This window comes from Chelonoidis abingdonii, chromosome 9 (assembly GCF_003597395.2).
Source record: "Chelonoidis abingdonii isolate Lonesome George chromosome 9, CheloAbing_2.0, whole genome shotgun sequence".
In the NCBI taxonomy this organism is placed as follows: domain Eukaryota; kingdom Metazoa; phylum Chordata; order Testudines; family Testudinidae; genus Chelonoidis; species Chelonoidis abingdonii.
In genome coordinates, this window is record NC_133777.1 from 7294645 (window position 1) to 7312394 (window position 17750).

General features: G+C 50.4%; 1 protein-coding gene across 2 annotated transcripts; it reads right to left on the reverse strand.

Moving 5' to 3' along the window:
• Positions 1 to 1096: 1096 nt before the first annotated feature.
• NT5M (5',3'-nucleotidase, mitochondrial) lies at positions 1097 to 16193 on the reverse strand. Of its 2 annotated transcripts, XM_032762663.2 has the most exons (5): positions 15446 to 15936; positions 10637 to 10737; positions 9839 to 9899; positions 8119 to 8233; positions 6692 to 7082 (listed from the first exon to the last, which is right to left on the reverse strand). In XM_032762663.2, the coding sequence occupies exons 1-5, from the start codon at positions 15725 to 15727 to the stop codon at positions 6925 to 6927; spliced, it is 717 nt and encodes a 238-aa protein (XP_032618554.1). In that variant the 5' UTR covers positions 15728 to 15936; the 3' UTR covers positions 6692 to 6924. The 2 variants fall into 2 exon arrangements, with proteins under 2 accessions (XP_032618555.1, XP_032618554.1); XM_032762664.2 differs by lacking the exon at positions 8119 to 8233 and having other exon boundaries at positions 1097 to 7082; positions 15446 to 16193.
• Positions 16194 to 17750: the final 1557 nt, after the last annotated feature.

Genomic DNA, 17750 nt, shown 5'->3' on the forward strand with positions numbered 1-17750 from the left:
CGGCAGTCTGGACGGATAGAACAGACCATATTTTAAGGTCCATCTACACTTATGCCGGCATGTAGAGTACAGACGCTGCACACCCAGCTAGCACGGTAAAAAGAGCAGTGTAGATGGTGAGACACAGCTTAGGTGAGTAGAGTGCCCCACATGCCCGAACCCTGCTAGAGTATATGCCCTACAGCTCTCTACACACCCAAGCCATGCCTCCCATGTCTACACTGCTGTTTTTAGCAGTGTAATGTGCTACTGTCTCTCTGCTGCCTGAGCCTTTCCCCATTGCCTCCCCCTGCCGGAGCCTTTCACCGCTGTGGGTAGCTACACTGTAGTTACAAGTGTGCCAGCAGCCTGCCTTTTACTGCAGCATGTAGCCACATGTCCCCTACGTGCCACTGCAAGTGTGGACAAGGTCTGAGAAATGTAATGCAGAAAGACCTGGCAAGGTTTAGACAACCTGAAAGTGAGGACCTAGAGAGAGGTCTGAGCTGAAGGTGATGCTCAGGGTACACCCCTGAGTAACAGGCAGGGATGGTGGTATTGTCCACCTTAAAGGAGGTAGCAGGGAAGGCTTGGGAGGAAGGATTAAGAACTATTAAGGATTCCAGGAAACCCTTATTTGCATGCACTCTGCAGAAGTCTTGTCTAAGCCAGCTCCTCAGCTGGCGTAAATGCTCTGACATCAGTGGTGCTATGCCAACTTACAGCAGCTCAGGATCTGGCCCTGTGAAACTCATATGCACCGCAGGATTCTTGTGGCTGGCGGAAGCTGAGGCCGATGGGATAGCATAGCACTCTGAGCTGCAGGCAGATGGGGTTCCAGCAAAAGGAGGCACAACTGCCACAAAGGACAATGGCGCTGCACCTGCTTACGCCAGGGTTCAAGTTGCCCCAAGAGGTTCAGGTTTACATATGACAAGAGGGGCTTGTCCCTCTTGCTCCATGTCTCCCATGCACTAAAAAGGATTTGGCCCATGGAAAGGACAGGGTTAGTCTTTCCTGCTCCTTGGGAAGGGCTGGACTTGAGCATCCTAGAGACACCTTTGCACTCCTGTCCCCTCTAGATCCCATAGTGTAAGGTGGTTGATACACAACAAGATCCGGGTTTATCAGTTTATTGTGTCTAGTTGTCTGCCGAACAGACACAGGAGCATGCATCCATTCATAAACAGACACAGGCTCTTTCCCTACATTTGTTTTCATATCCTTTTTATATCATTTCTCACAGCCTCAAAACATGAAACTGACAAACCCCAATATAACCAAGGCAAGACACCTGCATATGCCCACGAGCCCTACAGTGGAGCCTCACTGTTTGGCTAGCTGGTGTGGCCTGAAGCATTCTGACCTCACCTCCTGGAGTGCCCCTCCGTTTACTACAGTGACCGACACCAGTGTACGGGAGATAAGAACCAGACCCAAGGAGCCTGATCCTAGCTTCCCCACTCATTTTACACCCCTGCTGCCTTCACGGGACACTCCTCACCCTGGTGCAAGCGAGAGCAGAATCTGCCCCTCAGGACAGGGACCTGGAGAAAGTCACTGGGGCTAGCTGGTTGTAACCAAGTGCTGGTAATGCCCAGGACCAAACTTCTCCAAGCTAAAACAGGTTAATGAGCATGTCCAGCCCTTGGCTACATGCCCTCAATTCCACTATCTCTGCGCCGGTATCTCCGCTCCCCTGCAAACTGACTAACCTCATTTTAATCTCATTCCTTGTTCTATTTAATTAGGGATGCTGAGCCTGAAGAGCAAAAAGCTCTGTCTCAGCTCTAATTTTCTCTGAAAAGTGAATTTAGCGCTGCACTGAGAGCTGTGATGGCTGGGATCTGATATCTAGCCACAGCATTAATACATCCTTCCTCCATGGTGCCAACTCAATCCTACCAACATGATGGGTGAAGGGAGTTCGGTCCCCGGGCGCCATTCAAGCCTTGGCGCCTGCTAACAAGAGAACGGTTAAAGTGTCAGTAGTGCCAGCGGCTTCTGTGACGTGGACACGACCATCGGGACTGAGACCCACCAGCCTTTGGAGAGTAACTGTTGGATAACTGCCAAGATGGGGGTCCATTGACCAGGACACCCTGAAGGAGAGCTCCCCCATCCTCGTGCTCTTCCTCCAATTCAGTCAAATCAACACAAGGGCAAATGCTCAGTGCCCTGTCAGCCTGGGAGCGGAACAACCACCAACTCACCCATGAGCTGCACTATTACCCTTTAGTTTTACAAGCAAATCCCATTTCTCATCGTGTGTGACAGCCTCTCTGGTGCCTCGCTGAGCAGCTAGGCCCTGAGGCAAGTCCCTCCATATGTTTCCACCATCGGCTTGGGATCGGGCTCACGTTGTATTTTTCAGAAAGCTAAAACCTTCCAGATTCTGGCCTCGCTCCTTAGCGCTCCCTGGGAAGTGCCAGACTGGCCCAGATGGCCACCATCTGTCATGTTTCCTCATTTCAGTAGGAATGAGTAAAAGAGGATGTTTCGCCCACTCTGACTCTCTACGTATGGCAGCTGTATCCAGCAGATGCCCCGTAGGATACACACAATATGTTATATACCCATCCACCCACCCAACACTGGTGACTAGAAATGGAGCAACCCAACATCTCTGGATTTGGATGGGGGCAGATGGTCTGGTCCTGACCCATCTCTGTTGATGTCCAGGGAACAGAGAAGCATTTGCTGTAAAGATAAGCATTTTTACAACATCCTTGGATTGGGCCCCCAAAATGATCATCCTGCCCCAATTTGATTCCTGTGCCTATCCGACAGGGAGCCGATCGTTAATGATAAGTTACAGAGCATATTCTGACTGGGGCTCTCAAAGCGCATGACATTGTCCAACTCCTCCTCACAGCACCCCTGTGAAGTAGGTGGGATTAGCCGAATTTTACAAATGGGAACATGCCCATTTTACAGAATGGGTAAGTTATTTGCTTAAGGTCACCTGGCGAGTCTGTGGCAGAGATGCTCAGATATCCCAGAAATGGGCAAGGTACCAAACCCTAAACAGACAGACAGAACTAGGAAGACAACCCAGGAGTCCTGACAACCAGCTCCATAATGTAACCAGGAGATTGCATTGCCTACCTCCCTGTTGTATGATATGTACCTCTCTGCCATAACGAGACGTGGCTTTCTAGTGCTTTTCACTCAGCGGTGCTCTGGAACAATTGTCCCCAGCATAATGTCTTTTACTGGTTAGTTACTGCCAATCATATTTGCAAGATGCTGGACAGAAATCATAGCCTCCTACCAGCCCTATTTCCATTCACAGGGATTCCATCGAATGGGCTGGAATGTAGTTGCCAAAAAAAGCTGCAGTGGTCGGTGGCGCATTGCTAGTGCCACATGACCCTTCTCCAGAGTAATCTGAGCCTTGGAGGTAAAATCGCCTCTCTGTTACGGTTAGTATGGTGCCAGGAATATTAAAACCCTATTTCATATAAACTGCAATGACAACAAAATTGAATATTTAGTGCAAGGATCCTGGGCAGATCTGTTATATGCTGTAAATCTAAAAAAACTTCTCTGCATCTCAGTTGAGCAGCAAAACAATGTAACCATTTTAAAGACCAGATCCTCAGCTAGTGTAAATTGACCTTGTTTCCCAACATCACTGGCTATGCTGATTTACACACCTGAGGATATGGTCCAAACAGTTCAGCTTATAGCCAGGGATGGATGGGTGTGAGAGAGAAGATGAACAGGGCGGTTAGCCCTGGAAACGCATCTTCCTCTTCCAAGCGCCGTCGCTGTAAAACAGGACCAAGCTGAACGAGCTTTTCTGATTTCACTCTTAATATGATGTCCTCAAAAGTAGAAAAAATAACCAACCAATGAGAAAGCAAAGTCACACTCCCAGCCTAGCACAACATCCAATCCAGCCTCTGCTAGGGCCATAATGCTGAATAGCAGCTGTAACACCCAGTTAGCTCTGTCCTCCCCCTAGGACCCCCTTCCTGATAACAGCATTGCCCAGAGGCATGGAGGGGACTGGGAGGGAGAACTGGGACAATTAACAAAACAAACATAGTGCTGAAAAAAAACGTAATGCCCTCTGAGGGTGGGGTACCACCAGCTACACTCGTCTGCTGCACGTCGCTAATAAATAACTGCTCGGACTGAGCAGCAGCTGTCTAGATCTCTCTCAGCAGTTCAGGATTCAAAGCCTTGAATCCCAAGAAGTTAAATATTGTAAAACCAGACTATTCTTGGCTCAACCTGCCTGGGCCCCAGGCTGATCACCCCAAGAGCGTACACAGCGGTTTAAATTTTAAGACAGCCCTTCCAGTCTGTAACACACAGAAGCTGGACCAAACCTTACAGCCCTCCCTCAGGCAGGCAGAACTCCCCCAAACCCTGGGAGATGTGAGCATTCGCAATCCCCAAGGAGAGCAGCAGTTATTGCTCCCCAAGACAGCTTAGGGTTTGGTCCCAGTGGTAAAAGCTGAGGAAGGACAAAATCCTGAAGCATCTTTGTTCAGTGCAACGTCCAGGTACATGCTAATGCCAACTCTGCAGTAATCAGTGAAACAGTTTATTCATGCCCCATGTGGTTTCGGGCTTTACCTGCTTTTCACAGCCTCGCTAAGGAGAGAGGTGGGGAATCCAAATGTGTGAAGACTGATCGCAGGGAAGAGAGATTGCTGCAGGCTAAGGGCCAAGAGTTGCAAACATCTGGCTGCCCTCCTGTCTGGGAGCCTTTCGCTTAGGGGAACCCAAAGGTCCCATTCCTGGGGTGGGGGAGGTTCTCCTTTTCATTGCCAGGAGTATCGCATGGAACGTGCAGGCTGGCCGGCCAGACTCCACTGGCAGGAGGCAATGCCCAAGGGTCTCAGGAGTGGTAATCTATGCTCCGGACACAGAGCAGGATGAGCCTGACAGAGGGAAGGGGCTTCCGAGGAGATCGCTCTGCACCACTTAACAAAGCCCCTCTCTAAAGTATCAGGTCCCTAGTAAAAGTCTGTGGCGTTGTCAGGGCCCTGTGCTCTCTGGATGCCTGATGGAGGGAGGCTAGCTACTGACTAGTGCAGCCTTGAGCTTTCTGTTCTTCCAACTGCGATGGCAGGTTATGTCCATCCTGCTGTGGAATTCCAATGCTGAGGTCCACCCAGGCTCTGGCTTTATCAATGCGTACAGTCACTGGCCCCTCTGAACTCTGCTGCTGGTCGACATTTCAGTGCGAAAGAGTACACTTGGGCACCAGGTGACGAACTGTGGCTACCGCAATGTCTTTTAGCATAGCTCGTCCCCTCACCCCCTCTTCCCAACGTGCGTAGGAAATAGCCTAGATTTAAGGCTGGCTGTTGTTCCAGCCCCTCATCACCCCGAGAGGTATTGACATCTCCATTATACAAGTGGGGGCACAGGGAGGCAAAGTGATTTGCCTGTAACTAGAGAGGGGATCAGTGGAAGAGCCATGACAAAAACCCATGAGTTCCTGGCTCCCCATCCTGTGCTCGGGCTGTTAACCACACCTCTCGGGTTAGATCATGCCTATTTTATCCACTTCTTTCTTCCCAGCTCCATTACCTTGCCCATTCCTAATAGCCAGCCTCTGGGGAAAGGATTAATGGGATGGCAGAGCCACTTGTTGGTGCTTGGGCTGAACAATGATCCCTGATATGCTGCACAGCTGCGAGAGGCAGGCCAGCCATGTGACACTGACCATCTCGAATCAAGAGGCTCCACTCTGGCGTTAACGGCTGTGATGGAGAACCTCAACCATCCCAGGAATTATGTCTTGAGTAGGGGAGAAGAGCCTCCAAAACCACTGTGGGGGGAGGGGAAGTGATAGCCCATGGATAACTTCAAGCTAATTAGGGGCTCCCCAATCTCTTATCTATTGCAGGGGCCCTGGAACAATTTTTGTAGTGGGGGGCATTGAACTACTGAACTGTAAACCCTGTGAACAATGGAAACCACCTCAAGCCAGGGAGTGAGGCTGTTCCACCACCTCTGATCTATGGCGGAAGTAAATGTTGGGCCAGAGTTCTTGCCTCACTCGTCTGGAACGAGGAAGCCCTAGGGAGTAGTTGTGAAAGCTCATCTCCCCCTACAGTGACCCCCGCCAATGCACAGCTGCCATCCGAGTGCTTTCTAAAGACAGTGCTGCCAGGTTACAGCCAACATCAGTTTGAGCCTTTCAGAGTAGCAGAGCTGACGCAGGTCCCCGATGATCGAAGTGGGGTTGCCCCAGTCCTCGAATCAGTAACATGACCCTGATTTTCACCTTGTTTAACAATGCTCCCCCATGCACTCCTGCAAGGCAGTCCCAGCAGGTACATTCACAGCTGTGAGGAAAAGCAAACGCTGCTGCACGAAGATGCTCCCTTTGGAGTGGCGACAGCAGGTGAGCCAAAGAATGAAGAAGAGCCAGGCTGGGGACTGAGGGAAGGGAAAACCGCTCCTCTGCGTCTGGATGGGTGGAGGAGGAAGGATTTTGACAGTCCTCTAGGGAAACCCAGGGACAGTACTGGCTGCTGATCCAGTGCTCCAACTCAATGTAGATGTTGTATTTAAAAGTTAATCTGCACCACTAAGCAGGTCCAGGGGACGCCGGGTAACAAGCTGAGAGGTGAGTCCATTGGAGACGCTACATTTGGGGTCACCAGTGGCTACAGATGCCAATACTAAGATGCCACTGAGTTAAACAGAGCTGGGCGCAAAGGAAACACATGGTAGACAGGGCTTCCTATGGTGGGATGGGCCCAGAATCTTTCCGTTCTTCATGGTGGCCCAGTCACACATGGCCCAATGGCCTCTAACTTAATGAACACGATCCCCCTTTGGCCCTGTTCTCCCTGCCAGGGCCCCTCTCCTTACTCTGCCCAGCAAGGTTGTCTGCCTGTGGGTGTCAGCCCAGAGCTGGACACCACAGAGCGCTCCATTCAGCTAAGGGGGCAGCCTCAGGAGCCTGTCACTTTAAATGGCCCAGCTGGGCGGTGGCCGTTTGCTGTCCAGGATTGCCCTCCAGTCCTCGGCCCATGAGTGGAGCCTCCTGCTGGGGGGCTGCAGCTGCAGGTGCTTATTGTGACAGGCTGTGAAGAGAACGTGCTCCCAGCTGGGGTTCGGCTCGGCTCCTGAAAGACAAGGAGAGCAAAGCAGCTCAGGGAGGGGCCTCCTAGCACCATCATGACCCTGCGGGGGGCTCTGGGCCAGGTACTAGGTCCATGTGCTGTTGTTGCACTTCCAGCAGCCTGCAATCTCTTCAGAGATGAGCCCATATCCAAACACACCCCATCTAGCTCGGCACGGCCCTGGTCCTCTTTGCTGTGGTATCTGCACAACTCACAGTCACTAACGGACTTCATCCTCACAGCCCTCGGGGAGGTAGGGAAGTGCGATCCCCAGGTCATGGGCAGGGGAGCGGAGGCACAGGGAGGATTAGGGACTTCTCTGCACAGTAAATTAGTCTGCACCAGTGGGGTGTCAATTCTAGGGCGCGTTAGTGTGTCCTGTGAGGACCCTGCTGGTGTGCACTAACAGTTCCCTAGTGCATAATAACGCTGTACTGTTTGAAACGGGACCATATTAATGTGCACTAGGGAACTGTTAGTGCACACCAGCAGGGTCCGCACGGGTCAGTTAGCGCATGACAGGCTAGAGTGCACCTTGCAGGTGCAGACTAATGCAACATGTAGACAACCCCTAAGAGACTTGCCCAAGGTCCCATAGGGAGCCTGTGGTTGAATCAAGAACTGAACCTAGGTCTCCTGAGTCTCAGCGCAGTGTCCTACTCACTAGACTTGCCCATCCACACCTTGGGGAGGCTTAGCTCTGAATCCGGATTTCTCTGCTAGACCCTCTCTCCATCCTGGGCTGACCCGGAACCAAACAGCCCTGGGCTCTAAGAAAATGCTGTCAATCTCTGGCAGGCATCTGCAGTGCAAGGAGTTTTGGCAGCTCTTGCTCAATAATAACAGCCCGAAAAAACATTACAGTCAACGTAGCTGGCAGCATAGCAAGTGCCCTTGAGCCCGACATGCACAAGGTATTCAGCATCAGCCAAAAAGTTCCATAAAGAAGTAAACAAAACACACAGGCAGGGGAACAACCCCAATCTACCTGCCTCAGGAGTACCATACAGTTACCTTTATTGCATCCAATCTCCCGTACCTGTTATATCTGGTCTATCATCTATAAGCAGATCGCCAGAGATCACAGTTTTATCTCGAGTTAGGACAATCTGCTCCAGAAATTCTTGGCCAAAATGCTTCTCCACCCAGGCGTACTGGAAAGCAAGGGGGTGGCGCAGTTAGTGTGGCAGGTAGGGCAGGCTGGCTTCATCTGCAGCACGGCCTCAGCTCAGCTGAAAGGCAGCATCGAATATCAGCCACAGGTGCAGGGCGCTTGACATTGGCTTGCTAGCGAAAGACAAAGGTAAGGAACAACAGGAGGCTCTTGGGGCAGGAGTGGGAAGACTCCCTGCCAAGTACATTGTAAGAGTTTGGGACAAACCTCAGTGAAACCGCTGAGGGTAGCAGCCATCCTGGGTTTGGGATGAATGTAAGAAACAATAGAGGCCTCGGACCAAACCAAAGGCACTTGTCACTACATGCGAGGCTGCTCAGGGAGCTGAGCTAGGTGAGTGGAGGGTTTTTCGCTGAGTATTACCTGGTGGACCATGAAGGGATGTGCCTAGGTGGGAGAGAAAAGAACCAGTGAAGCAGAGAAAGAAGGCAGCAGACACAGCTACAGAGGCACTGGCTGCGTGGCCCTGAGAAAAAGCTAAGAGGAGAGCTTTTGGGCTGAGTTGCTGGCTACAGAAAGGGGCTGGGAGCTGAGAGCAAAGAAACTGTCTCCTGCTGTTTGATTCCTACTGTGTTACGGGGAACAGGACTTTGTACGTTCTTATAAACAAAGATACCTGACTCCAACATGATCTCCTCCTGATAGAAACAACCTGCAGGGCTCCTAACTGTAGCCAACCGCTGGAGCCAAAAGGGGTAACAGTATTAATGGCCCAGAAAGGACCCCGATTTTCCTCCAACATGATCCCAGCTGTGGATCTCCTGTTTGTTCAGCTCACTCTCCACTTGCTAACACCCGAGAAATGCCTCATGCTTTAACCACTGATCGTTTCCAGGATCGTGATGAAATGTAAAAACCAAGGTCCCATATGCTTATAATTACCATAGCGTCTGTCTGCCGTAGCACCTTCCACCCAAGGAGTTCAGCACACTTCACAGACAGTAATTAGTTAAGGCCCCCAGTGAGGTAGGCAAGAATCCACTCCCATTTTGCAGATGGGCAAACTGAGGTCAGCTGACTTCCTTACGGCAGCATAGCAAGTGAGGGGCAGAGCTAGGACTAGAACGCAGGCATCCTGGTTCCCAGACCTGGGCATTTGCCACAAGGCTATTCCTACTCTCCTGTGTGGGTACTGAAGATACCAAGGATTAGCCCTTCCAACCAGCCCTTAGGTAACTGCTTTCTACCTATCTAAAGTTCCCCTGCAGTTTGGAGAGCATATACTTCACTTCCTGTCCCAAACTGTTACATAGTGTCACTGCTCTGTCAGACAGCTGCCATATTCCATCTGAGGTGGCTGCCCCCTAGAGGCGAATGAAGTGGTTCTGGTATATTTAGCCTTTAAAGTGCTTTGGGATCATTTGGGAAGCACAAGACACAGGCACTGACTTTGCGGTGTGATTGACCACCTAGTACTGAAAGGCTCTCCAGTGATTGGGGGTGGGGCTGGAGAAACACACTGGCCAGCAACAGATTTTGTATTCCATGGGTGACACTTGTGCTTCGGGGCCCAGTGTGCCTGCCTCAGACCCAGGGCTAGCCCACCCACCGCCACTCCATTTCACAGAGCTCACTCATGGGTTACCTTCTCATACGCGCAGTAACGGTACTTCTTGATTGGGCTTGTGCAGATGAACACGTCAGTGCTGCCGGGAAAAAAGAGAAAGTGAGAGTGGGGAAACGCACCAATTTAATTTCCTTTCTAGATCGAAAAGCATCCTAGGATCCAAGACGTACCCCTAAATAGTCTGGTCGCTGCTAAACAGATACCAGGCCCTGACTGGAACTCGCCGCCATACACTGAATAGGGTTGCATGAAAAAGCATTTCTGGTGAGTGGGCGCTGAGGTAACTAACACCGGCACACATCCAAGAGAGGGCACTAAGGAGGCAGACACTAGGAGGGCTCAAGTGCTACAGCTTGCTTAGCAAAATTTCTGCTGAAACTATGGTTCCTACTTTAGGAGTAGGCGAAACCTGAGGTTAGACAGGTCCCAGAGAGGCCTAGATATTAGAACTGGAAATCTCCATTCAGATGATGTTTATGCTCACTGACACGGACGGAGCAAACCAATCTGTGTTTTTACAGTGTGTGTGTGTGTGCGCACACATATTTATTACTAACAAAAAGTGCTCTCTCTCCAGAGCTCTGCCAATGCAGCTCAATTCCCACCTAAAAGAAGTCCCAGAACTGGAACAGCAGAGGGGGCTATAAATCAGATTAACAGCTGCACCTAACTATGTGAGGGCTTTGCAACAGACACTATAGAATCACATTCATTTTCACCCATCTGAATCTAAACCATCAGATCTCCAGCGGCAGAGCACAAACGCCCTGCTGCACTTAGACCCCCTCCCATCCACAACTGTGAACGTGTACTCACTTTTCCAATTTAGCCATTTGCTTCACGGCTTCCACAGCCCCTGGGATTGGATCCAGCTCAATGAAGAAATTCTTTGACTCCCATATGCTGATTGCTTTCTCCTGCAAGGGCAAACATCCCAGTTACTGTACAGTCCATCCTGCTCCTCTCCTCCCTGCCCTGAGTTGCCATTTGCATTTTTTCCCCTCTGATGACCCTTCTCCTGGAAAGAAGATGGTAGGTGTTCGAAAGGCTGGCCGGGTCCGACAGCAGGTGTGAGAGAGGGTCCTGAACCAAAACTTGAATTCTCCCAAACCCTGCACCTGAGTCTCATGACCTAGTTCCATCTGAAGCAGATTAGCTTCCCAAATCTGCTGTACTACAGTGTTCAGCATGGGGTGCTATGGGGACATTATGTCTCCAGGAAAAAATCTAAGGTAGTAACCAAAATGCTCCATTGGGGCAAGGTGCTATGGAAGACAAGCTGCCCCTCTAACCTCAAGGGTCCCTCTAAAAAATACCAGTCAAGTGAGTTCCTGAGCAAGGCAAATTCAGCATGAGCCAGAGTCCCTGAGGGCAAGTGCTTGAGCACTTCATTATAAAGCTGTCAGGGAAAAAAGGAAGGCCTGAGGAAGGCAACATGTATATAGACTGCATGGAGCAGAATCCTGGGACAAGGGAGTCCGGAAACCGGGAGCTGCCTGTAATTTACACCTTGTAGCTGGATCTAGAGAACAGGGCATACCCTGTGCACCTGTAAGTCTTTGCACTGCCATAAATTGCTAGATTGTTAAGGAAAGCAGTCTTTTGGGGTCTCATGTTCAAAAACAAAAAGGTGGAAGGAGTGTGTTTCTGCACATCTAGTTTGTCTTTGCTGTGGGATTGCTTCTTTCAGACCCCACAGTCAGCCTCCCTGGATTTGATCAACTATTCAGAGGAAGAGGTTTGCAGCACACTGATTGAAGATCACAGAATCACATCTGTTCTCAAGCTACTGATCCAGGCCAGGGGCTAGAAAAATGTGAGCCAGGCCTAAATTAAAGAAAAATCCCATTTCCCCTGATTAAAAATAACATTGTGATGGCCTGCACATAGAGATCCCAGCTTGAGCACTGAGATCCTTGGGCAATGGCAGCACGCTCAGCCCCAGCCAGAGGAAGCAGTTGTGAAACTGTGTGGCAACCCAACTGGACCAATCAAGAAGCAGCCTTGAAAGATTCTGAAGGTGGCTGTGTGATTAAGGATTTGTGAGGACACAGAGGGCCTTTGCTTCTTTGCTTTGGGCAGAATCAGAGGGGCAAAGGTAGCTTTAAGCCACTTTTGTGCTCTGGAGTATTTGGGGGTTGTCCAGGGGCTGCCCAGTTCTCCGTGTAAGCTAGAGCAGCCTTAGGGGCTGCTCTCACACTCTACTTGCCCTGACCTATGGGCCTTGGGAAGCAGAGAATACTGTAGTGCATGCCAGCCACACCTCTGGTTTCATCCTCACTGATGACCACGAATCTATACAGTCACAGAATTGTTTTGCCTGGATGTGGATCCTTTGGTGGAGGGGAGAAATGGGACATTCTGGAGGCCTCACCCATAAGCAATTGGCTTAACAGGACAGGAGCAAGAGAAAGTTGAGTTCTGCTTAAGGGCTCAGTTGTGGCTTTGTCATGAGCCCCAAGCACCAGGCAGTTCTGCTTTCCCTGGAAAATCTGGGCTTCACATTTTGCCTTCCATATTCCCCTTTGCTCTCAGGGAGAAGTACCGTGTATCAGGTCTGTATCTAGCTATGCTAGTCTGTGCACTGGGTGGTGGCCGAGCCAAGGGTTTGCCTCCACACCACTCTGTCCACTCCCATCCTCTTGCATGGGGGATGTAACAGTCCAGCTTCCAGCACTGCTGCCTGAGATCTAGGTCTCTGATGCACAGGAGTACAGAGGAGCCTTAAAGTCTTCAATACTCCCTTGCACAGCTGGGCCACAGTCTGGCCCTAAACATTAATTGCTCAGTGCTGGAGAGCACCAAAGCAAAGTCCATCCACCTGTCAGATAAGTCATGCTGAATGTGGGAGGGCCGAATACACCCACTTAAATGGGTGGGAGGGAGCAGAACAGAAATCCCATCACTCTGCTGCCCCAGGGGAGCTGAAGGGCAGCAGGAGACCCAAGTAGCACCAGTGGTTTGGAAACAATCCTTCTTACACATCTTAGTGCATGCAACTCCTAGGGCTGCAATGCAGCCTGCCAAGAATTCCCCCATCCATGCGAAAAGAGCAGTTACTGTAACAGGTTATTAAGCTAAAATAACGTACATCACAACTCAAACTACAGTGCATTATACCAGTGGGGGGGAACACTTAAAAGCTATACATCATCATTCTACAGCTGACATCCGAGAAGACCGGCACCGGTTCAGCAAAGCATTTGCACATGTGCTTAACCTTCTTCATGTGCTTAAGTGCTTTGCTGTACTGGGGATGCAGGAGCCGGCTCTGCTTCCAAAGTCAATAGAAGGTTTGCCACTATGTCAGTGGGAGCAGAGCTAAGCCTTTAGTGAAGCAAAACACCTACCAGATCATCTCACGCCAGGTCAGGATTGTTCCTGTGCTCAGTGCTCTGATCAGTCTAGGTTTAAAAGTCCAAGGGCTGGAGATTCTACCACTTCCCTGGGGAGACTTTTTCCTGGTTTAATAGAGCTTCCTGATCTTCATCTAACATTTTCCTTTTCTTATTTGATCTTATTTATCCCTAGGAACTGTATAGAATCACCCCTTCCCTCAGGAATTAACACCCTTCTGAACCCTGTAGGCTATCAGATTATGGGCATTTAGCACTTTTACTCTTCCCTCCAAAGCCGATCCCCTCTCAGCTCTCTGATCACTTTGGTTGCTCTTCTCTGAGCTCCCTCCAATTTGTCAATATTGTTCTGTTGATGTGGTCCCAAATGGAGTGCAACAGCCCGAGTGCTGTTGCCCAAATACCATACAGAAACAGCCTGATTCCCTTTCTCCAATATCAGCTGGACACAGTCTGGAACTCAGGAGGAAATCATGGCCCCACTCAAGTTTTACCAATAACGTCCAGGATTTCACCCCAAGAGTGTGTGGGTTTTAACAGGGGTGATGTCTGTTAATGTAATGGATACAATGAGATAACCCAACACCATGAACATCCCATACACCCAAGTTCTTGGGAACACATGGCAGTGGACAACTATTGCTGAAATCCCAGAAAAAACCACACTATCATAAGAACGAAAGAACGGCAACACTGGGTCCATCTAGTCCTGTATCCTGACTCTGACCATGCCAGATGCTTCAGAGGGAATGAACAGAACAGGGCAATTTCGAGTGATCCATCCCCCTTTGTCCAGCCTCAGCTACTGGCATTTGGAGGTTTAGGGACACTCGGAGCATGGGGTTGTATCCCTGACCATCTTGGCTAATAGCCATTGAAGGACCTATCCTCCATTAATGTATAAAATTCTTTTTTCAACCCAGTTATGCTGTTGGCCTTCACAACACCCCCTGGCAATGAGTTCCACAGGCTGACGGTGCGCTGTATGAAAAAGTACCTTCTTGTGTTTGTTTTAAACCGGCTGCCTGTTAATTTCATCGGATGACCCTTGTTTCTTGTGTTATGTGAAGCGGGTAAATAATTTCCTGTTCATTTTCTCTGCATCATTCATGATTTTACAGACCTCTATCAATCAGATCCGACCTGGGTTGTTTCTTTGCTAAACTGAACAGTCCTAGTCTTTTTAATCGTTCATGCAAAAGCTGTTCCATCCATTTTTGTTGCCCTTCTCTGCACCTTTTCCAATTCAAATATATGTTTTCTGAGATGTTTCATACACTTAGCATCAGCCTTCTCATAACAGAGGGGCTTCCTTGTATCCCACCAATTCCAGGTGGCTTTCCTTCCAGTTCTACAGACCAGACACCACCCTCTGCAGCCCTGCTCTGTCCGCCTTTAAGGCAATGAGGGTTTCACTGAGTAAGAACCATTTCGGGCCTACAGTTGTTCGCCACCCTGTTCCCATTTGTGTCATCAGAGACATGAAGCCTTTTCTTTGTTTCAAACACATTTTGTCACGTGCAAACACGATCTCTGAATTAAACTGTCAACTCCCACATGAGATTGTAAACTCTCTGAGGCAGAGACCTAGTTTCTGCCGAACCAAATGCACTGACACTGGCTAAAGAACAATATAAAGAGAGTGTCCTGACTTTAGGTTTTAACTGGTAAAACAACCCAACATCATTTTTCAGAAGGATTTTAAGGTTGTTGTTTTAAATAAGCCCTGAAAGGAAATGATTTCAGCTATTTTGAAATGTCAGTTGCTTTGGTTTGCTTTCAACTAATCTGCTGCATCATGGTCAAGAGTGTTGTAGCTAGAGATGAAGGCAACTGTTGAAGGCAATGTTGCAGCATTTGCATTAAGTCATGCAGAATGGTCTCAACTGGAAATTATTACTGAGGAAGAAAATCTGGACTATACTACTTTGGAATTTTTAAATAAATTGTTTGAACTGATCAAAATAGAAAGACAGCCTGCAGCAAGAATCTGCATTGAAATCCCCTTAATTTCAGGAGGGAAAAAAAATCAACATTGAAAACCCAATATATACATTATTATTCATAATAATTATTGTAATTGTTAATAATTCTTATTTGTAGCCTGTAGGAACCCCGACTAAGGATCAGGGCTCCACTATGCTAGATGATGCACAGACAAATAAAGACAACCCCTGCCTAGGAGAATTTACAGTCTGTGTGTCAGATAAATAATGAAGAATAACAATATAATACGGGGTTGGGAGGGGGGGAGAATCCATTGACTCACACTCAGCTCAGATCTCAGCTGGCCATATTGCTCCGACACCCAGAAGCCCCTGCGATCCTCCAGGGCAATGTACGGCTTTTCTGGGAACCTGGCCCTGAACTTCTTTAAGAATCCTCCTTCAAAGTCCGCCAGCACCCCATCCATGTCCACCAAGACGCGCAGGTGCCTGCACGTGGCGCTGCACGACCTGGCTCCGGAGCGGGGCGCCCTGCCCAGCCCCAGCGCTGTGAAGGGGCCGCAGTGCCTGGTGTGCAGGTGCACAAAGCTGCTCAGTAAAATCATGGCTGAGCGGGGGATGGGGATGGGATATCATGACGGGCACAGCCGAACCTGGGTCCCATGCACCCCCATCCCAGGCAAGGCGCGAGGCTCCATCTCCCGCCGCCCCAATACTACCGAGGGGAGCCGAATCCACCCCCGGGCTCTAGCGGCGGCGGGCGGATGATCCTGGCGCAGAACAAATTCCGCCCTCTGCGGCCAACAAGCGAGCCGGCCGGCGGCCGCTAAGAGGAGCGGCCGGGCTGCCCCTGCCTGCGCAGAGCGAGGCACAGCTGGCCAGCTGCGGGAGGCACAGCTGGGGCAAGGGAGCGCAACGCGGGGCACATCTGGCCCGCTGCAAGGTGCACAGCTGGGGCAAGGGAGCGCGCCCTGCAAAGAGCCGTTTGCTGCCCAGCCCCTCGCCCCGTCCCGGTGCAGCGGTCCTAGCCGAGCCTAGCTATCGCCCTTGGCCCTGCGGCAGCCCAACCCGGCAGTGTTCGCCCCAGTTCCTCTTCCCATTGACAGGCGGCCGCAGGCGCCGCCTTAAAGCGGCACCAGCACAGGGGTGAGCCGGGACTCGGCGTTAGGGGAGCGTGCGGCTTTAAGGCAGCTCCTGGAGAAACCCCCCCTCCTTGCTCATATCGCAGCCCTCAGCTCGCTCTGCCTCCCCCAGCGCAGAGCCCCTTCCCCGCGCCCCTCTGGGCTCAGCGGAGACCTCCACCAGGGCACGGCCGCTCTGCGGTCCTGCGCTCCAAAGAGTGGGGACAGCACTGGAGAAGTAAGGTGAGGGGCCCCAACCTACCTCCTGCTCCTTCGCCTTGCCTTCTACTCATCCCTTCCTGCCTGGCCCCTATTTTGCTTGGGCACATGCATGTGTTGTGTGTTCAGTGGTCTCTCATCAGGGGGCAGCCGTGTTAGTCTGTATCCACAAAAACAACAAGGAGTCCGGTGGCACCTTAAAAACTAACCAATTTATTTAGGCATAAGTTTTCGTTGGGCTTATGCCCAAATAAATCAGTTAGTCTTTACGGTGCCCCCGGACTCCTTGTTGTTTTAGTGGTGTCTCCCTAACTCAGGCAATGATTTTTGGAAATAGAGCCTTAAAGTGAAAGGTCTCATTGCTATCTTTAGGAAGCCCTAGTGATGCCTGGGGCTGGCCTCTTGTCAGACCCCACAAAGTAAACTAGGCTGGCACTTAGTCAGTGTTTCGATGGGAGACCTCTAACGAAACCCCTGAGGTGCAAGATGGGATCCAGACCTGAGCATAGGCGGCAGGTTTGTATAATTTTTGGTGGTGCCCAAAGTGGTGGTGCCCACCCCCCATTCCCACCCTGTAAGCCGATATAAAATGAAGCTACAACACATTGGCACCACAAGATTACAAGGGTCAATTAAAAGTGGAAAGTCAGAAGCAGCACTTGCCTGCTTCAATATACGGTATTATATTTTGTTGCACCTGTTGTGACAAAGTGGGAATGTTCTTAATGTTTTTTCTGAATACTGTCTGGGTGCCTCAGTTTCCCCTGCAAGTTGCCAACTGAAAGTATTGGGGACAAAGGGATCAGGTGGCCTCCTTGTCCAGAAGAGGAAGTGTCAGTTTGGTGTTGGTTGGGGAAATGGAGAGAGGCCCAGAACTTGAGTCTGGGCTTCCCACCCCACAAGATGGACCTGACTGAGGGGTTCTGTTTTCTGTACCTACAAGCCCTGTTTTAGACTGTGATCCTGCCGTCTAATAAACCTTCCGTTTTACCGGCTGGCTGAGAGTCACGTCTGACTGCAGAGTTGGGGTGCAGGGACCTCTGGTTGCCTCAGGATCTGCCTGGGCACACTTGCTGCAGAAAGCGCACAGAGTGGAAGGGCATGCTGAATGCTTTGAGGTCAGACCCAGGAAGGGGTAAGCTTCTTGCCCTGGAGACAGTCTGCTCAGAAAGAGGAGGCTCCCCAAGGGTCCTGACTGGCGTTGTATGGAGTAGTTCCAAAGCATCCCAGCATCCTCTTCCACACCATGTGCTTCCTGGAAGTCTGCACAGGCACTGACACTCCCTCC